Source organism: Nannospalax galili, unplaced genomic scaffold (assembly GCF_000622305.1).
Source record: "Nannospalax galili isolate Female #2095 unplaced genomic scaffold, S.galili_v1.0 scaffold146, whole genome shotgun sequence".
NCBI lineage: Eukaryota > Metazoa > Chordata > Mammalia > Rodentia > Spalacidae > Nannospalax > Nannospalax galili.
This window is the reverse complement of record NW_008357929.1, coordinates 6,028,844-6,050,919: the sequence shown is the minus strand read 5'-3', so window position 1 is coordinate 6,050,919 and position 22,076 is coordinate 6,028,844. Positions and strand designations below refer to the sequence as shown.

At 47.6% G+C, this 22,076-nt stretch overlaps 1 protein-coding gene across 8 annotated transcripts in view; it reads right to left on the bottom strand.

Moving 5' to 3' along the window:
- Positions 1-22,076, bottom strand: part of Gas7 (growth arrest specific 7) — a 264,772-nt gene that overhangs the window by 46,735 nt on the left and 195,961 nt on the right. For 6 of the 8 annotated variants that reach the window (XM_008855723.2, XM_008855724.2, XM_008855727.3 and 3 more), the window contains exons 3-4: positions 15,369-15,449; positions 3,164-3,249 (exon numbers count right to left, since the gene is read on the bottom strand). In XM_008855723.2, the coding sequence (XP_008853945.1) occupies positions 3,164-3,249; positions 15,369-15,449 (167 nt within the window). The remainder of the gene's footprint in view (positions 1-3,163; positions 3,250-15,368; positions 15,450-22,076) is intronic. The other 2 variants (XM_008855725.3, XM_008855726.3) reach the window with 1 other exon arrangement.

Genomic DNA, 22,076 nt, shown 5'->3' with positions numbered 1-22,076 from the left:
CTACTTATATATAGCCTTTAGCGCCTTTGGTTGGGGCATTGAGAGTCTCCCTGCAGCCCCAGCTTGTCTGGACCTCACTATGGAGACTAGGCTGGCCTTAATCTCACAGGATCCACTTGCTTCTGTTTCCCCAGTGCTGGGACTAAAGGCTGCATGCAGCCCGTGTCCACCTGGCTTTAGTGCCTTTTTGATAATTAGCTCTGTAGGTTCACAAACTGATGTCAAAGAGTAGCAGCTTTTGTATTCAAATGTTGCCTTTGCACAGCCTTAAAAGTATTTTTAAGGGTCTACTTTACAGCCCTGGGATCCAGGGAATAAATACAGACTTACCCTTTCCATGTATTACATTATTTGTTTTTGTTACTTTGATGACATCTCAACCTCAAGGTTCTCATCAGAAAAGAATATTCCTCAAACCTTCCTGTCTGCAGCAGTCACTGTCAGCCCAGGCCTGGGTCTGTGGAGCTAGCTTCCCTGAATGCCCAGCACCACACTTGGGGGAACATATATATGTGAGCATGCAGGGGGTATGGGCAGAAGTCAGTCTGGGATCTCTTCCTTCAATCACTCCTCTGCTTTGTTTTTCTGAGACATTCCATCACTGACCTGGGACTCACCAATTAGGCTAGACTGGCTAGCCAGTGAGCCCCAGAGGGCTCCCATCTCTAGGTTTGCAAGCACACCAACATGACTGGATTTATATGTGGATACTGGGGGATTGAACTCAAGTCCTTGTACTTGTGCCCAAGCACTTTACCAATGGTGCTGTCTCCCTAGTCCCCAACTTTTGTTTTCTTAAATGAAAAGTGTATCTGTGTTTTATAAAAGTGAAATGTATTCATGCTAGGAAATTTGGAGAAAAGTGTAAAGGAGATAAAAATCACCCATGTTCTTTGAACAAGGTTTTGTAACCTCAACATGATTCATATTTTCAAACCAGGTAATTCTTGTTGTGGGAACTGTCTTGTGTCCTGTAGAACGGTAAGTCACATCCCTGGCATTTACTCACTAGATGTATAACACCTCCTCTCTAGTGGTGACAATCAAAATATCACCAGATATCACTAAATGTCTCTGAGAAACTCAGTCTGAGATGCAGTTAGGCCATTAGAGATCCTCCGCTTTCTCTTTCTCCCAGCTCTCTTCCTTTTTCTAAATAAGACTAACCATGCCCCTATATATGTTTCTCTCCCACTCAATTTTAATTGGGAGCATTTTCCCAAATCATTAAATTCTCTTCAGGAGGATGCTTTTTAATAGCCACATAATGTCACTGGCTGGCTAGATGTCCAGCTCTATAATCTATTTTACCCATCCCCTGTTGCTGGACAGTTAGGTTGTGTCCAATGTTACAGGGCTATAAATAATGCTATGTGAATGATCTTCCACATAAACCAGAATCCCTGAATATATTCCAAGAACAGACACAGGAAGAGAAATTCCTCTGTTAAGACCTGTGATGCTATTGAATCAGTTTCTGGGCCATAAGTTCCCTACACCTGTATGCATTAAAAAAAATGGTTGAGTGGGAACTTCATAATGTTTCTTGAGGCCAAGAGAGCCACATTCAAGCAGGGAAGGAAGAATGCGGAATGGCTTCCAACATCCTTCCTCATGATGCTCAGGGGTAGCAGTGTGGTTTTGTTGTGGCTCAACTGCAGCAGGGCAGACTCCTGTCTTCAGAAACACTTTCAAGTCAGATGACAAGCTAGTTTCCCTCTAACACCAATGAGTGGTATTCAGAAGGCTATTCAGGGTCTCAGCAGGAAAACACACAAAGCCAGGGTTGTTCATGATAGGTCATGTGAGCAGGGGTATGAAGGCAGCCAGACACAGTTTTATGTATTGAGCCTGGATCCAGCTGAGCCTAGATCCCTAATAGTCACTCCTGGTCCCCAGCAGGGGCAACTGCCACCTCTGCCACTTCTAAGGCTGGCTAGAAATGCATACCCCACTCTCAACCTGAATCAGAGTCTGCAGGAGACCAGGAAACTTGGAAATCCATACGAACTGAAGAAGTCTTGACCCACACCGAGGCTCAGGTTCTAAACCAGAGTTGATTGAACCTGAGCTCAGTCAATGCTTGGCCTCCTAAAAGGACAACTTATTAAGTTTCTGAAACTCAGCACTCTTGACTGCAGGGATGCGGGGTGCCACATGTGAGTCCATGGCACTCACAGAGCACAGGGTCTTTCCTTCAGTGACATGTAGAGGCAATGATGGCACACACAGTTACTGTTCTCAGTAACATTCCCACCATCAGTTATCATCATCATCACCCCCGGGGTCTAGCACGTTAAATCCAGACAAAGGCTGATGGGGTTTGGGGACTTCCTTAAGCCTGTTTGCTGTTTGATCATTTGTGAGTAGACTAGTCTCCCTTTCCTAGATGCAGTTTCCTGCAAATGAGGAAATCACAGAACATGGATCAGGTCCACTCTGACCCTCAAGTCATCACATGAGCTTGCACAAGTCTTTTAAGTGGTCTGTTCCTCTGTGGTCCCATGCTCAAGAGAACAATACTGATGCCCACCTCACACAAGTGTCAATTGAAATGATGAATGAGACAAGAGTACGGGAATCTTAAAACATATTCCCAGCTAGGTATGGTGGTGTGTGCCTGTCATCCCGGCGCTTGGGTGGTGGAAGCAGGTGGACGCAGGAAGAACGAAACTTCCAGGCCAGTCTAGGCTAGATAAGACCTGTCTCAAAAATAAAAATATTTCCAATTCTTCCTGTCCAAGAGTTATCTCTGTGCTGACTTAGCAAACGAGATGGTCGTTTTCCTGAATTCCACTTTTGGTGAGTGGAGATGGGTGTGGCAGAAGAGATAAGGGCAGCAGCCTGGCTGGCCCACACTCCTAACCTGATGGGAAACCTGGACTCTGTATCAGGAATGTGGACGGCAGGGAGGACCCCTCGGCCCTGACAGTTACAGTCCGTTAGCTCCTGCTGTAAATTACCCTCAATTTCTCGAAAGTCAACAAACTGAAATTCTCTAACCATTTCCCATCAGGAACTATTAGGATGGCCCAGGAACACTTTCCACTCAGGGACAGAATAGGGCCGTAAGTTCCTGACTCCCATGATACACTCCTCCTTAATGGCTCCTTCCTGGGTCTAGACACTCAGCTGCCCCTACCTCCCTTGACAGGCCCCTTACCTGGGAATCACCGGTGGATTTTCGGAGACTCATGTGGGCAGTCTCTGGAGGGTGCGCCGGGGTCCCTGATGCGTGGTATCCATTCACTGCGGGGACAGAGACACAGCTCAGATGCTGCGGGGGCCACAGACAGGCACCCTTGAATTCTGGCCACAGTAGCCCTTCTCCCTCTGCCTCCCGAGGTAGCGGGAGGTCTCACATGGTGGGGACTATCTCTTAGAATCTCAGGGGCAGCTACAGATCTAGGAATGGGGGAAAGCGCCTCTCTAATTTGCTGCATCCACTGTGCTGAACTCTTGGGGACGAAGTTTCATCTCAGGAGCATGTTTAACTGAAGCCGAGGTCATTAGAGCCTAGCTGTCGCCACAGGTGTCATTGAGGGGCCTTGTCTCTTTCTACTGAGTCACGTGGTTCCTCCACCACTGTGAGTCTTCTGAGGGACTTCTCCAACCTTAATATCAGAACAGTGCCATGTAGGTAAGGGTTGAATATCCTTTTTCCCAAATGTTTAGGATCCAAAGCATTTCAGAGTTTGGACTTTTTAGGATCTAGAAATATTTGCACAGGCTTTATGCCAGCTGTGCATCACGAATCCAAAGAGCCAGAACCTGAAATGCCCTGTGACAGCTCACTTCAAATGACTGGATGTGGAATCATCTAAGAGACACACCTCTGGGTATGTCTGTGGGGGTGTTTCCAGAGATGTCCAACTGAGGAGGGAAGACTCACCAAAGTGTGGGTTACACACTAAGACTGACTAAAGGTGATGGGGGCGGGGCTGAAAAGCCTGAGGAGCACCGGCATTCAGGCATTCATCTCTGTCTGCTTTCTCACTACAGATGCAATGCAATCAACTACCTCACACTCCCTTACTATGCCTTCCCTGTCATGATGGACTGCATCCTCTCAAAATAAACCCTTCCCTTCTAAAAGTGTGTGTGTGTGTGTGTGTGTGTGTGTGTATGCAGTCCAGAGATCAACCTCGTGGTGTTATTCCACCTTGGGTCTCTTACTGGGACTGGTCAGGCTAGGCTTCTGGACAGCAAGGTTCAAGGATCTGCCTTCTCTGCCTCTCCAGTTCTGGGGTTACAGACATGCATTGCCACATCTGGCTTTTTATGTAGTTGCTGGGGATGGAACTCAGGTCCTCATGCTTGCACAGCAAGCACTTTACCCACTGAGCCAGCTCCCCAGCTCCTTAAGTTGCTTCTGTCAGGTTATTTCATCACAGCAATGAGAAAAGTAACTGAAAAGCACTCCAAATCCAAAGCATTTGAGCATCACGTTAGTGCTCAAAAATGTGTAGAGCTGGATTTGGGGATATTTAACCTGCGTAAGGGAAAAGAGTAGTTGTGATGTTTGGCTCTACTAACTAATAAGCAAAGGTCACATACAGAAATTCTTGAGCCTCAGTTTTTCTAAAATGAAAAAAAAATCAGATGCTATAGTGGGCTTGATGGCTCATACCTGTCATCTTAATTCTCAGAAGGCTAAGGCAGGAGGACTACACGCTTAAGGCCTGCCTGGGCTACAGAGTGATGTCTAGACTAACCTGGACAACTTAGGAAGATGTCTCAAAAATAAAAATAAAAAGGCTGGGGATATGGTTTAGTGGTGGAATGCCTGCCTAGCATGTACAAGGCCCTGGGCTCAAGCCTTAGAAACATACACACAACACACACACACACACACACAGACACACACACACAGACACACACACAGATACCTCTCTGAAATAGATGCCTCTTGAGGGGTACTTGCTTGTACACCCAGTGGGTGCTGATAAGCTTTCTCTTGAGGGGCAGGGAAAACCCTGATTTGTAAAGTCTCCTTATTACCATGGCTAAACTCACCCACCACAGTCAGCTCCAAGCCCCCAGCCCTTCTGCCCACTCCTAACCTCATGGATTCACTCTGATACCCACATTCTCCCCCAGGTACATGAACTTAGGGGAGCCATTTCTCCTCCACTTAGGAAAATGGGTGTGATTCCACTTAGTCTCTAAACCTGCTTAATTAGTATTATACTCAAGCAAGCAACGCATGTGAGAGATCCCTGTCTTCTACAGAACTTCGTTTAAAAAAAAGAAGGGGCCAGGGAAGCTGCTGCTTTGGCCGAATTTAGCCCCTGTACCATCCACTTGCACCGTCTCTGAAAACCAGGAGAGTAAGTTGTCCTCATGCCCCAGGCGGGGAGAGACTGCAGATGGATATACACATATAGAAAGAATGGTCGGACTGCAGGAATGCATAGGAACGAATGTCCAACTCAGTTCTTACACAAGCTCTGCATGGTGGCAGGAAGTACAGGACAAAATATCTACAAGTCTCTATTCCATTTGAATGTGAAATGCCCACCACAGGCTCATGTGTTTGAACACTGGTCCCCAGCTGGTAGCAGTATTCTGGGAGGCCGTGGACCCTTTTGGACAGGGGGACATACAACTGTGAATGAAAGTGCCCCCCACCCCCGCAAAAAACCCCAAACAAATCTGCATCTTCAGCTGAACCTCCTGCAAGGTTGGTTAACTGATTAGCACTTCAGTGATTGTGGAGATTTTGGAATATTGCAGGTCCAGAGCCTAATTACAATTTATCTTGGACCATCTATCTTCAGCCCCTAACTAGCCTTTCCTTACCTGTCCTCCACCATGTCTGACCTAACATCCTGTAACTAACAGATAAAAACCTTTCCAGTAGCATATTAAGACTTGACAAAATCCTGGTTTCCCCCAACCAAAAAAGCTAGGTGTCATTAGCTAGCATCTGAGGCTGAGAGCTGAGATTTCCCTTTTGCTGGATCTGCCAACTTAATGCTTTTACCAATGTGTTTGAAAGGTGTCTTGACTGATGACTTTTTTTGTTCTGTTCCTATAAAAACTTCATGAAACTGCTTCCACATTGGAACATGTAATTTGGGGTGACCTAAATCTATGTTCATGGTCATTCATATAAGGCTCCATAATAAACTGTTTCTTACCCCTCTGAGGTGGGAGTTGTGTTTTTGTGCCAACACAGACACATGGGCAGAGCTAGTGGGCTATATATAGCCTCTGCTTCCGGCACAAGCTCTTTGCTTCTCAGGTACGCAGAGATGTGACGCTTTCCAGTAGCATGCTCCCCTAGTCATGGACTCCACCGAGCCTTCCCACCATGATGAACTGCACCCACTGATGCAGTAAGCCAAGACCAACCCTTCCTATCTAAGTTGTTTCTGTCAGATGTTCTGTCACAGAGGCCAGTACAACTCCCAAATCCCAAACTTTGTCAGTGTTTGACATGACATTATAAGTGGAAAATAACACCCCAAGAAACAAGGTTTGAAATAATGTACAAAATTACCTTCAGCCTATGCAATTTTTGTTTAGATCTGTGCCATGGCACCAAAATGTCTCATTATATGTGTTCAAATTTTCCTAAATCTGAAGCATTTCTGGTCCCAAACATTTGGCTAAGGGACATCCAATCTGGAAGGCAGAGTGGCCAGGACTGAGGTAAACCACCAGCAGTGAGCTGGTATGGACCACTCCAGGCAGAACCTTATGCTGGGGGAAGTAACCCATCTTTGACTGTTTGTAGCCAACAACTCAAACCATTTGCCATGAGGACCATGCGCAACAGTCCCTCAGCAGGTGGGTTTCACCCTGATTTACACGGTCAGCCCCAGACTCCTGAAGAAGACTTCTCTCTCTCTCTCTCTCTCTCTCTCTCTCTCTCTCTCTCTCTCTCTCTCTCTGAAGAAAGAGAAATTGGTATATAGCAACAGCCCACCCCCATACAGTGCTTGGAAAAGAAAGTACATTAACCCTGTCTGGCCAGCTCCCCAGCTGCTGGGGAACCCTTCTGTTAAGGTTGGCTCCTTCTTCAGCAGGGGCTTCCTGCCTGACTTACCTGGAAAGTGCCACCAAGCACGGATGCTTGGCCTCATTTAAAACATGACCTTTGGCATAGTTACCTGGAGTAAAAACTACCCCCAGGTTTCTTCTATATGATAATTAGGCATTGCCCGATAGTCAGATGATAGGAGCCTGCTGCCACATGTAAATAAAGCATACTATGAGCACCTATCAGCTGAAGCATTGGCTGCTGCCTCCACACTATATTTTCCCCTAACTCCTCATTGAATAAACAGAGCTGTTTCACTGGGTCTGGAGCTGTTTGTATCACTGAACCTGCCTCCCTGGAATGGCTTTCTTCCGTCAGTGCTCACTGGCCGTCCTGATCCCGTTCATCGCTTCTGCTCCCTTTGTCCTTGTGGACCGGTGGCCAATGACCCACAAGGAAAGGGAAAGACCCCACACCCAGCCCTGGTCCTTACTCAGTCCTCAAATGCCTGGCCAAATGTCAGTCCTATCAACTCAATGAGAAATGCAGCCATTAGAAAGGCTGGACTCCAACAGCATTAGAGGCAGAGGGAACCAGCTTGAACTGGCCCACAGCTGTGTCAGAAAAGTCATCACACCAGTCATAATACATCCCACTGTAAAGGCAAGACATGGGAGAAAGTGTTTATCAAGTACTGCAGTGCTAAAATGGATTGACTAAAAATGCTGATACTGGGTGTGATGGTGCACACCTGCAATCCCAGCATTTGGGAGGCTGAAGCAGGAGAATTACAAGATTGAGTCTAGCCATAGAGAGGACCCTGCCTCAAAAACCAGCTTGTAAGTATAAAGACATCAGGGGAAACTTCAGTATACTGCTTTTGACTCTGGTACTGATTAGTTGACAGGCATGAAGGTAAACAAGATCTGAATAATTTAATTTAAAAGACTGACTGATGTACATGTATTAAACATCCTACCCTATAAACAAAGAGGGCACCATTTGCCAAGAAGCCATGGAACATTTAAAAAGTTAGCCATGCTTAAGCCACAAATAAACTGTCCACACACGGCAAAAAAGCATAAATAATGTAGGCCATATTCTTTGACCAGAACACAGTAAAAGTAGATATTAATAATGAAAAAATAAACACACAGGCTCCCAACCTCCCATCTTCCAAATACTTGGAAACTTAAGAAAATACCCTCTTAAGGAATGTCAGGTCAAATGCAAATTTACACAGTATTTAGGAAATAATAAGGAAGGACATATTAAAATGAAGAGGATAAAGCCTGAATTTTACTTGGAAGAGAATACATAGCCTTAATTATTCTAATACTAATCCCTAAGAAACAAAAATAAATGGACTAAACATCCTCTTATAATATGGTGGTGGTGGGGTGGTGGTTAAGACCTATGAAGTAACCAAGCAAAACAGGGGAAGGACTAGCAACAGAAATTAATGTTAGAGGTAGCGATAATATTGGCAACCAGAGGGTGTGTGTTTGGGGTTAGGGTAGAAATTATTACAATAAGAAAAGGAGATGAGCTGGCTTAATTTGAGGGTAACCACAAATGTTCAGAACTGGGAATTAGAACACTTAAGCACAGCAAATACAGGCAAGATATTTTTTTAAATGAAAGAATATGAGTTCTAATTGTAGTCTAATAAAAAACCAACCTTCCATAACATGTGAATTATCAAAATGATTTTAAGAATTTAGAAATGTTAAGAGAAATCTGAAGAACAGGATGGGGAGGAAGAACAGAAGGAAGAAGAAGAGGAGGAGAAGGAAGAGGAGGAAGAACACTACCTCCACCTTTGAAAACGTACGATCCACAAAAGCACTCGACCCAGGTGGTTTTATGGGCAAAATTTGTTCAAACGCTAAGGAAACAGCCAGGCACAGGTTGCCCCAGGGCCCAGAAACATGTGGCAGCTCTCCCAGTCTGTGTCCTGTGACAGTTTTACCCTGAACCTAACATCGAACAAAGACATCACAAGGATTCACAGTTTAGTCTGGTGTTTTATCTGCGCAGGGAGTGATGTCACTGTCTTTGACAACACTGGGCTCCTATAAGCCCAGGTTGGAGGCTGCCTTTCTGACCCCACTCACTCCTTTCCCAGGACTTCACTTGGTATTCTCTACAGGCTGCACCCTGTTGTCTGGCTCTGGCTCCCTGCTCCCAGCCCCACAGGCTGAGGGTAGCCAGGAGCCAGCTAATGCCCAGGCATCCTGCCTCTAATCCAGTCCCTTGTTCCTGCTGCAGTTCTGGTCTGTCAGCTGTTGGCTAATTACTGCTCATGTCAAAACAATTACTGGGAAAGAAAAACTAATTTTCCATTCAACCATTTCTCGACACAGCAGTTCTCTCTAACACTGTCATGTTATGTGTCTCTCTAGGCAGCATTTTCAGAAAACTTACCAGTGGAAATGGGGGCAATTATAGCTTACAAGATCATGAGCCTCACCTGTGAGCATCCTCATCCTTTAGGCTCCTAATATGCCAATCATTGGCCATGGGGAAATGAGGCCCCAGTGGGAACCTCCAGAGCCTAGGGCCTCTGAGAACGAAGTAAAATTGGTCAAGGATCATTCAGTCCTAAAGAACATAATGCAGGCCTGGGATATAAGAAAAAGCATAAAATGCCAAACCCTTAGGGATTTCTATGACTTAAAAGGGGGAATGAAAAGTTCTATGTGGTTCATAACTTCAGTAACTTCAAAAATAAGGAGCTGGGAGTGTAGCTCAGTGGTAGAGGGCTTGTCTTGCATATACAAGGCCCTGGGTTCAATCTCCAGCACCATAAATAGATAAATAATAAATAAACAAATAAATGCTGTTTTTACTTTCCTACTTGTTTGTAGGTTTAACATTGTTGCAAAAAGATTTTTGAAGTTGTTAAATTAAAGTAAATTAAAACTCCAGTTTCTTGGGCCCACTAGTCACATTTCAATCATTTGAGGACCACATGTGCTTAGTGGTCACCGTACTGGACAGCAGACACCAAACATGGCTCTGGAAAGTCCTATGGGGCAACACTGCTGTCTCTCATCCTACAAGTGACTCAGGTGAGATACTCTCAGAACACCGTTCTTACTACATTTTCTTGCCCTCTGCCTGATGCTCCTTCCCACTCCACAAACCAGTGTTTCCATACTGCATGCTAAAGCAGCCCAGGGAGGGACTTGCATGTTAGCAGTTGCTGAAGGGCTCTTGGGAGTTCTGTTGTGGTCTGAATGGCTTTTCATTTAGAAAGCCTGGCAGCAGGCAGCCCTAGTAGCAAAGTCACTACTAGATCATGGTGCCTTGACTCTGATGACATTAAGACAGGCAAGGTGGGCCAGGTGCTCACTGTAAGTATCACGTAACATATAAAAAGAAGAAAGCGTTCTGAGGACTCTAGATGTATTTCTAAATCTTTCCTTCCCCAGCTGGGTACCTGGCTGTCTTTGCTAATCATGAGAAGGAAACGGCCATGTCCCAGGGTTTGAAGACCCTAAGAAAGACATGAGGGTCGCCCAGAAGTGAAGCTGAGCCCTGGAGCTTCCTTATTCATCAAGCATAGTTTGGTGAGGTCAATCTGCTTCTCCAACACTGTTCAGTGACCTGAGTTCCATGTTTTCCTTCAGGAGCCACCAGAGGGGAGGTCTGTGGTCAGGAAATGTGACATGGTTTTCTACACTCACACACACACACACACACACACACACACACACACACACACACACCTGCCAGGTAAAGCTTCACCACTGCTAATGGAGAAGAGTCTGTAGAGCCTTATGGAGACAGCACAGTTACCCATTAGCTGTTTCCTCCTCCCCAACCTCCACACTCAGGATGAAATCCCAACACCTTCTACCTTTTCCTCCTTCAGCGTGCCTGGCTTGGGAGGCCCTGTTCCTCCAACTTCATCACGTCTTGCCACTCTCCAGAGCATCTCCTTCTTCCATACACAAAGGCTCCTTTCTGTTTTCCAACCCAGTGGGGCTGTTCCTATATCAGGGCCTTTGACCTGGCAGTTCCTGACCTAGAATTACTGCCTTTACCATCCCTCTCCACCTATCCTGTCACTGTCCCTAAATCTTGTCCTAAATGTCACTTCTTTGCTGAGGTCTTCTGATTCCCCAGTCACTCTCTGTCACACTGACCCATTTTTATTCCTTGTGTTAGAGCATGCAGGGAACATCTGACCTATTTCCTTTGTGTTTGTTGGTTGGACTCCCAGGGATGTCCATTCCCTGGGAGCAGGAACTAGTGGCATATTTGGGGATAAAAGGTATTGACAGAGTCTGTGAGATGGCTCAGCAAGTAAGAGTGCTTGCCAGACAAGTCAGACTATCTAAGTTCAATCTTCACTATGGAAGGAGAGAACCAGCTCCTAAAAGTGGTCCTCTGACCTCCACATACACACATACACACATGTTGTGGACAACACCTGCAACATAAAAATAATAATACATAAAATAAATGTTAAGGGGTTGGCACTGAACTACTGTGGCTCTCATAGAAACAAACAAAATAGGAGGCTCTGAGACCCAGGCCCCGATAGGCTTCCATGACAGGAGGTTTGTTACAATCCCAGGAGCCTGAGGATGGGAGTCGAGCTTTGAGGCAATCTTACGTCCTTGCTGTGTCTGTTTCTCTTCCCATAATGAAATCCAATCTCCTGAAAGCTGTTTGTGAAGCTGAATGAGAAAAGGAGCCGGGAAAAACCTAGTGCTCTCCTGCAGAGAGAAATGCAGTGTGGCTACACCACATTCTTTACTTATGAGAGATTGAAAAATAAGAAGACATCAACATGTTCTGGACCCTGGTAGGTTGGTAGGTGAAGGAAGGGGGATGACAGAGGATGGATAGAGAGTAGATGTGGATGGAGGTTTGATGGAGGGAAGACAGCAAGGAAGACGGAGAGTGGGAGGTAGATGGAGAATAGAGGATAGGGGAGGGAGGATGGAGAAGAGATAGAGGGAGGGTGAAGGTGGAGGGTACAGGGGAGTTGGAGGGAGGATAGAGGGTAGAGGAAGATGGATGGAGGGTGGAAAGACGATGGGGAGGGAGGATAGATGATAGATGGAAGGTGGAAGGAGGGTGGATGATGGGAAGGAGGGTAGAGACTAGAAGAAGGGAAGGTGTTAGGGTAGAGGGTAGAGAGTTGAAGGGTGGAGGATGATGGGAGGGGGATATAGGGTTGTCCTAGTTAGCTTTAATTTTCAACTTGATATAGCCTAGAGTCATCTGAGAGACAAGCCTCTATTAAGGAGTTGCCTAGATCATATTGGCCCGAGGGCCTGTCTGTGGGAAATTGTCTTATTAATTGATGCAGGAGGGCCCAGCCCATTGTGGATGTCACCATCCCTAGGCAGGTAGTCTTGGACAGTATAAGAAAGCCAGCTAAGGTGCTGGAGAGATGACTCAGCAGTTTAGAGCACTGGCTACTCTTGCAGAGGACCCAGGTTTGGTTCCACCAGCATCCACATGGCAGCTAACAACCATCTTTAAATCCTGTTCTAGGGGGTCTGACACCTTTTGGCCTCTGCAGGCATTGTACAACATAGGTGCACCCACATCCATGTAGGCAAAACACTCATATACATAAAAGAAAAATAAACGTATCTTTACCAGGTGTGGTGGTACACGCCTTTAATCCCAGTACTCAGGAGGCAGAGGCAGGCGGATCTCTGTGAGATTGGGGCCAGCCTGGTCTACATAGCGAGTTCCAAGCCAACTGGGGTTACAGGGAGACCCTGTCTCAAAAAGACCAAAAACAAACAGACAAAAAAATGTCCTGCCCTGAGTTCCCTCCATTATGAACTATAACTTTAAGCTGAAATAAACTCTTTCCTAAGTTACTTTTGGTCTGAGTGACAGCAGCAGAATGAAGGAAACTAGGAAATGAGTAGATGGTGAAATGGAGGGCAGAGAGTAGGGATGGAGGGAAGATGGCAGGATGGAGGGTAGGAGGTGGAGAAGGGTGGCTGGAGGACTGGCTGGGCCCTCTGCCATGATTAGCCTCTGGGCTCTTAATGTGTGAATGGGAAAGAGAGGCCTGGCTAGAGAAGCAACACGGCTAAGTTCTAGCAGGACCCCTGGACTCTCCCCAGCACATGCCTGTAGGTACCATCTCCCAGTGGTGACAGTGAAAAATGTCTCAGACTCTGCCTAATGTCCCTGAAAGACGAGCCCTTCCATAGTTGAGATCAGACAGTTTGGCAAATGTGTGACGTGCTCTGAACAAACAAGGTAGAAACCCCTTGTGGGATGCACTAAAGCGTTCCACAGGTTTCTTTCAAAACAGGGTGTGTCTACTAAGCCCTCCAAAGTGAGTCTAACTGCCAAACCCTTTTGCCGGAGCTCTGATAGCCCAGGAGATCATGGACTTAGCTTTGGGAAGCACTGTGCTAGGCCCCTGGGGTGGGAGCAGAGGGACCAGCTTCTGTCCACATACTGCCTGGGTCCCCCCTGACTGTCTTATCCATCTCCCCACCATTTGCAACTCCTTACAGACCCACTGCATTTGATGATAGGTAGAGGAGTGGGCTCTTTACATGCTTCTGAGCAAAGAAAGGTCTGTGAAGCCCAGGCCCCTTCTAGGGACTGGGACTGAATGCTCCCTGTGCTGCGCAGGACAGGTTCTGAGAGGCGCCTGTGACCCAAACAGGACCAGACTAGCTCTGCCAACATGGCAGGCTGTGGCCCTCACATCACACCTGTCCTTTCTGCAGGCCACACCTCCCTCTTCCTGTGTCACTGCCCCTACAGCATGGGCCATTCCAGCTGGCCTGGAGTTGGCCAGGAAGTAGGGCCACATCCATCTCACATCATTCACACTGGCATTTTTATTGTTTAAAAAGCCTCAAGAACCACAGCTAAGGAAAAGGCAGGAGGCTTGCAGTCTCCTCCTGTCATCCAGCAGCTGTGCTGGCTGAAGGAGAGACAGCTTACAGGATGCATGGTGGGCGTCTCCCTAGGAACTCAGTAATGCCCAGTAAATGCCCCATTTCCTTCCCCCTTACTGAGTTCCTTTCTGAAAAAAATTATTTCAGTTAAAAAAAGTGTGCATATATACATAAATAATACAAATTTTAAAATTTCAAAACCCCGGAATAATTTCAGCAGGAAACACCCACCCCTCGAGGCACCTCCCAGACATCTCACTGGATTCTGCAGAATAACACACATGCCCCTACCCAGTACTTTGCAGCTCTGAACGCTTCTGTCCATCCCTGAATACCCCGTGAATGTCAGGCCTCATGTATCAATGAGGATCTATGTCCAAAGGCGCCCTGCAACCTGAGGCTCTGCCCTGCTTAGAGCTGTCTGTTTTTCCTGGGCTTCCTTGAGATGCTTTAGGGAAACTATGTAAACCTCTGACGCCTTTTTGTTCCAAGAACTTTATAAGGACTCCCCCTCCTGGGAGTCCTGGGATGCTGGATGCTCTTGGCTCCTGCTGGGGTCCATCCCAGACTACATGCACTATCTGCTACATTCTTATGCCACTGACATTAAATCTCCAGGCACTCTTTTCCACTGTTAACTCCTAAAGGAGAAACCCAGTGAATGTGGTGTACACACTTGGATGGTGGAGACACTGAATGCAGGCAACAACAAAGCCAGGCTCTGGGTGGAGAGAGGGAGTCCAGAGAGTAACCCAGCCCCTGCCTCCAGTGCATCATGGGAGGACAGCCAATTACAGAGAGAAGAACTCTGGGTACAGTAAAGCCTGTGCACACTGTCATGCAGACCCAGAGGGTGAGGCCTCCCAATGGAGTAATCAGGGAAGGCCTCCTGGAGGTGGTGATGGTGGGGGATGCAGAAGTTAGAAGCTGATCTCCCCAATGGTGAGTCCTGTGACTTTCTTCCTGGCATCTAAGAATCAGATGTCACCTAAGACATTTCTGGATAACTCTTTACACCCAGGACACGAATGTATACCTCAAATGCCTCCATTCGATTACCTCTGCTAACAGAGAACTTATATCCTCTCAAAGAACCTCATTTCTTTACCAGAACATTGTTTGAAAATTACCTTGTAGAACTCCACCATTAGCTTCTACTCTTCTAGGCCTATGAGAACTACATGAGCAGTTCTGTCCGGCATCAGGAAAGACCTCTGACTTCTGACTTCACCCAGCCCATTCTTGCCCTCAGCACTTGAGTGGTCAAGATCATGAGGTCCCAAGCTGCAGTTGGTACTGCCTGGGCATGACCAGCCTGCTGGGAAGCAGGCCTCAGGGAACTGGTCTGAGCCCTCCCCACGTCTGGCTTACAAGATCCCATCAACAGATTTCAGGCCCTGGGACCCATGATCTTGGCCTCCCAGTGAAAGTAGGCATGTGTCTCTCCCAGGTACCCCAGGTTGGTTATCAGATCATACCTGCTGGAGGCAGAGAGCTCCTGTGAGGGCCAGGGCTGGCTGAAATCCCAGGAGAACTGCTGGGCCGTTCCCAGGTGGTCTCTGGTTAAAAGAAAAACAAGATCAGCTTTGAGAATTCCATAGTGAAATCTGAGTGTCACAGAGCAGGACAAAATGGTCAGCGGTGGCTGGTCACCTTCCTTCCTTACCTCTGCACGTGGGAGCCTGCTTTCTGCCTATACCCCTCATCCTACTCCTCTTGACAATGGAGTATCTCTTTGCTGAGGCCCTTCTCTACACCTGAAATGCGGAGGAGGTAGCATCTACCTGGAATCTTCTACCTTATTCCCCCTACCCCCAAGTTGCTCCTTCCCACTTCTGTCCTCAGGAAAGAACTAGAATTCCAGCTGGAGACTGGGGATTTTTTCTCAACACCTGCAATGATCCTGAAACCTCAAAGCACAGAGCAAGGAGCACTGATGTAGGATCGTCCAACGTGTGAGCCCCATGAACCCACTGACTCTTTTTTGTCTGTAGTTAGGTGGCTTGTTTTTTGTTTTGTGAGTAAGTCTCATTCTATAGTCCAATGACATCAAACTTGTGACCTTCCTGCCTCAGCCTCCTGAGTGCTGGACAACAGGCATGTGCTACCGTGCCTAGTCTGCTCTATGTCACATTTAAATCACCTCTCTTCTGAGACTCGGCTCACAGTGTCATCAGAAATCAGCCAATGCTGCAGTTCTGTTCCTGTCCCTCAAAACCACCTCACCCATCTCAGGCTATGAACAGACTTCCTATAGCATTACCTAGTGATAAAAAGAATCAGTTTCTCTAGGCAGGCATGGTAGCGCATGTCTGTAATCCTAGCATTAAGGAGGCTGGGGCAAGAGGATCAAAAGTTTGAAGCCAAGCCTAGAGAGAGCCAAGCTCAGTAGATAAAGGTGATTTCTGTCAAACCTGACACCCTTAGATTCCCAGGACCCACGTGATAGAAGGAGAGAACTGACTCTCATATGTTGTCCCCTGACTTCCACGAATGCACTGCGGCATAGGAATACAGATGCAGACGTGCACACACACATAGATAAATACTGTAATAATTTTTTTGTAAGTGTGATGCTGGCCTTGGATACAAAATGAACTCAAGACTACCCTATGCAATCTAGTGATAACTTGTCTTTAGACAACAAAATCCTTTCTTGCTGTACACACTTTGAGAAATGCAGGAGAATCCCACAAAGAAAAGAAGCATTACCCACAATCCCACCCTTGGAGGTTGGCATTCCCAACATTTTAGCATCCAGGCATCCATTTGTTTATTGACCACAGTTTTCATTGTTGTTTTAGGGGTTTTCTGTTGTTTTTTGAGGCACATTCTTGCCTGGACTGGCCTCTGACTTGTAGCAGTCTTCCTGCCTCAGTCTCCCCAGTGCTAGGATTATAGGCAAGTGCCACCATGCATGGCAACTGAACACATGTTCTTTAAAGCAAAGTATAGCCAGGAAGCAGGAACACCAGACCATGTAGGAAGAAGAAAGGGCACAAGGACCTGTGATCACTGACAGGAGGGGAGGTCAGGCCCCTAGCACAGGGTGGGGCTAGTGAAGCAGTTCTCTATTTGTGGATCTGGAGGGCTGGGGGAGCCAGGAGGCCAGGGATGGAGAAGAGAGCCAGAGCTGACCCTGTGGACTCAGGTGGCAGTGTGACCTCTAAGCAGGCTGCTGATCACAAGCAGATTTGAGGAGAGGCCCCCTTAGAGAAGAGTTAGATTCAAGGTAGGTCTGCTTCATCCGGGAGGGGCCTCTTACATCCTTTTTTTTGTGGTGCTGGGTGGAGATGGAACCCAGAGCCTGGAATGCTAAGCCTGAGTTTCCTGGTCTGGTTTACCTGCATCCTGGCTCTTCCATCTGCTACCCAGCCACAGGACTAGTGGGCTACTTTCCCTGGAACCTAGCTCTAACCTGTGAAAAATCCCTTTCCAACTAGGTACAATGATGACAGAAGACAAACCAATTCTCTCAGTAAGCTGTCCAAGGTTCTGCCCTTGTTAGCCAATCCAGACTGCCTCCTCTGTAGGCCTGGTTAGCCCTCCCTGCTGATCTTTGAATAAGCCTCTACTATACTCTTCACCTGCTCCTGTCCCCGGAAATCACCATTTTGTATGCTCAGTAAGTCTCACGGTGCCTCTTCTGTCATGCAGCCTTCCAAGATTGCTTCCTTTCTCTAAGTAGGGCCACCCCACCAAAACATGAGAGTGGGTATGGCAGCATAGCACCCCATCCCTGAAGCCACTCATCAGTGCATTCCTCTTAAGGCTCTGGCTCACCTAAGGTGATGTGTGAGGTACAGGGGACACGGTGGTACACATGTAGAGGCTGGTCACTGTGAGGGAAAAAGCTCCACCAGTTACCTGCTGCAGGTGGGACAATTCTGAGGTTCTCTCTGCTCCAGGCAGGCAGCAGCAGAGGTAGAGCTTTTAGTACCACAGCGTTGACTACTTGCTTCCTTCCCTAGGATGCTCCCCAACATGCTGCCCGCTGACCCTTTTGCACAGACATCTGCCCCCAACTTGTCTGAGAATCTTAGCCAGGGACCAGTGCACACATTCCAGCCTTCCAGGAAGCTGGGTAGCTGCCCATGCCTTGGATAGCCACAGGTTTTCACCTTGATATCTGTACTATGCCCTGAAGTGTAGCACTCTGGACTGGTTCATCTCCTTGCAGTCCTCACCTGCTGGATGCATGGACAGACTCCCAACAGAGGGCAGGCACTGTGAAAGCTCCTGGGCAATACCTTCCCTTCTGCCTGGTGTGCTCCTCAGTTATCTAGGGACAAACAGATCCCCCATTCCACCTAAGAGCAGGGAAGGTCCCCAGAGAACTGTCCCATTTGTTTGTGCTGCTGCCTTGGTTCCTTTGGTGGCTGAGGCCACTGCCCTTATTTTAGAAGGAAGAACCCCATCCCTCTAGCTGAGGTGCAGACTCTGCTATTTCATATTCTCACCACCAAGGGTCCCTGTTCTTGTCATGACTCCACCTTCCATCACTCACCTGTTCAACCCTCCAGTACCTGCAAGTCTCCACAGAGTAGAGAGAGAGACAGAGCCGAGCCTGAGAAACTGGGATTCCTGTTTGCCTCCCTCCAGGGACAGTGGGAGCAGCTAGGGCATCCTGTAGCTCAGGAGGCAGCTGGGAATCCACAATGAGAAGCTGGCTAGCAGGCAGAGCCTTGATCACCATGGGGTTCCTGGACTAGGCTCCTGTCCCTTCACTTGCTGCCCTGGGTCACTTCTAGTCACCCCAGGTGCTAGGGTCCCCGTATCCTTCTACTCCACACTCCACCTGGGCTCCAGCAGTGACCCTTCCTGAAGCTACAGTCAGCCTGGCTCCTGGGCTTGTCCAGACCAGACCTGTGAAATACTGGAACACAACTGAAAGCCTGCAGCAGCAATGCAACAGAGCCAGGCCAGGCCAGGCCAGGCCAAGGCATCTGGAGACAGCCACTGGGGCTCTGTCTGGGTGGCCTCAACCAGAAGTGGGACCAATCCATGAGGTGACACCATCCACAGGGAAGGAGTCATTTCCCGGTCTTCTCCAATACATATCCTATAATCTAACAGTGACCAAGTTCCCTGACCAATAAGAAGCAGCTGGGAGCTCAAGGAGCCTGGATCAAGGCCCTTTTGCCTTCTCTGGGCTTCCATTCCTGGGACCCTGAGTCACCCCTAGGTGACAGCCCAGGTTCTTCCCACAAAGCTGGGGCCACAAGTGCCCTACAAACTGTGTGAAGTGCAGGGAGGCCAAATCCCTCAGGGCCCAATCCAACTCCCACAGAACATACTTTCCTAATGGCAACCACTCCCTTCAGACCTCGTTCACTGAAACCAGGGTAGCCAAACACACACATATGACTGACCAAGGGTGAGGTCAGCCCAGAGAGTTTGTTATTCTTTGGTGGATGCTAAGAGTCATGGATGTTAATCCCTTACAGTGGCTTGCTTACAGGGTCTGGTCTTTGTAGGACAAAACTTGTGAAGAGAGCAGAAGTGAAAAGGTGAACACTGATGGAGAGATGGCTCAGTGAAGAACACTGGTTGCTCTTTCAGAGGACCTCGGTTCAGTTCCCAACACCTACATAGTGGTTAACAATCATCTGTAACTCCAGTCCCAGGGAATCTGACCTCCTCTCTGGCCTCCTTGGGCAGAGCACTCATGGGTGTACGTATACATGCAGGTAAAACATTCATACACATAAAATAAAATCAAAAAATTTTTAAATGCCAGGCATGGTGGCACATGCCTTTAATCCCAGTACTTGGGAGGCAGAGGCAGGCAAATCTCTGTGTGCTTGAGGCCAGTTTGGTTTACATATGGAGTTCCAAGCCAGTTAGGGCTACTGGGAGACCTTGCCTCAACAAAACAAATGAAAAGTTGAACACTGTAAATATACCTTTCAAAACACAGATGCTTCCTCTTTAAAATGATGATGATAAAAAAGTTAAGAGTGAGTTAAGCAGGAGTTATTAATTTGAAATATTCGCTTTCTAGGCTTCAGTACCCCTTGCTGTGACTGCCTACATTAGGGGTACGCACCTCCGTTGAGTAAGCCATGGGTGCTCCTGGACCTTGGTCACTGTGGGCATTTGTCATGGCCCTATCTGTATTCCTTGGCCCTTGTGTCATCAAGTGGTCTTCATCCTTCTCCCAATAGCCTCTGACTCAGCCCATTTTCTGACCTACACCCCAGCCAGTGGGAACAAGCTTTGGGGCCTTGGCTTTGTCCAAGATCCCCTCAGTCCTCTCCTCTCTGCCTTTTATTCCTTTTTCTTCCTTTGGTGGTGTTTTGTTTTGTTTTTGAGACAAGGTCTCACATAGCCCAGGTGGGACTTGAACTCACTATGTAGTCAAGGATGACCTTGAACTTCTGGTCATCCTGCTTCTGCCTCTGCCCCTACCTATCTCAGTGCTGGGATTACAAGCATGTGTCACCCTAGTGTCTGAGAGAGAGACATTCAAAACCCATACAGAGCCCTGACAATCAAATGACCATGCCACACAGTTTCTCTGCTGGGAAGTGGAGAGGACAAAACAGTAGTCCCAGTCCTTGCAGGGGCCTGTGGGTAGATGTCTGGGATAAGCATGTATGTGCTTGCGTTTGTCAGGGGTCTGCTTCCTCCAAATGGGTCCATGAGGCATGCAGAAATCTGTAGTTTCGGATGTACCATGAGCCTCAGGGACCCCCAACAACAATGTGGTAATGAAACCGAACCCTCCCCAGCCCTTCAGTCCCTCCTCTGCTTTCTTGCTCCCTCTTCGATGCTAAGTCTACCTCATTCCCCTTTTCATCCCTCCACAGAGCACATCTCCCAGAGAGAGGCGGGGAAGGGCTCTCTCTTACCATGGCACGGATAGAAGGAAGTTAGAACCTTCCCAGGCAGCTCACAATATCCTTGTAACAACCCTGGGATTCATGGAGGTGGGGGTGAGGCGGGCTTAGACTCAGTTCACAGATAATTGATGTTGATAACCCAGTGACAGGACCAGCAGTGAGGCAGGACCTGCACAAACACAGGGATCCCTGAGCACTTAGAGATGGGCTGCCCCACCTGGGCAGAGGGGTAATGAGGGTTGACTGCAGTGTGAGAAAAACAAGTCTTGCTACAGAGCCAACAGGTGTGTGCAGCCAACTGGCAGCTTACAGTTATTAGGCCCTGTCTTATGGTTGGGAAAACTGCAGGCAGGTGCCAAGAAAGAAACCTAATCTAATTCAAAGCCAGTATTCCGGGTCCAGAGACTAAGCATGGGTACCCCACAGTGTTCTGGGCTCATTTCTTGAATTGGTTCCATATCAGAATCATGGGAGAAACCACTTAGAAATGTAGATATTCAGAGGCTGGAAAGATGACTCAGAAGTTAAGAGCACTGGTTGCTCTTACAGAGGACCTGGGTTTGATTCTCAGGACCCACATGGTATCTAACAACCATCTGTAACTCCAGTTCCAGGGGATCCAATGCCCTCTTCTGACCTCTGAGGGCACTGCATGACATGGGTTGCACTTACACATATGCAGGCAATATACTCATACCCATAAAATAAAAATAATATTTTTTTAAAAAAATGCATATTTTCAGGCTCTGGTCCTAGAGATTTGGGTTTAGTCAGTACAACTGGAACCCAGGAATGATTATTGTTATGCAAAAATTTCAATGTTGAGTCAGCTAGGGGAAAACCCAGACAACCCACAGTAAAATCATCATAGAATCCTACCAGTGGCCTGGGAGGAGCCTAGACCAGACAAGTCCCAAGGAGTGGGTCAGATTTAGGATCAGGCAAGGCACATGAAAGCAAAATAGTATAAATTAGGGAACCCCTCGAATGCTGTCTTATCCACCTCAACTTTCTAAAAATACCAGGATCGTAGCGTCTGTCCCCAAGGAGCCACTGGCCTACAAGGCTTTGCTATCTGTTCTGGTTCCCAGGAGCATTTTATCAGAGTGGATTTCCCAGAACCCACAGCGTACCCGGGTCCTTAGAGTCAGTCCTAGAACAGATGAGGATGAAGAGAGATAAGGCAGCACAGGCAGTGAGTACTCTGGGGTGGGAGAAACTTCTAGCAACTGGGCTGAAGGCAGTAGAGAGTTGGGCTCCAGCAAGGCCACCTTCTCTCTCAGCTTCATCTTCAGTTCCTGATGGTGAAGCCCTGAGCTAGAGGGTGGGGCAGATGAGTTT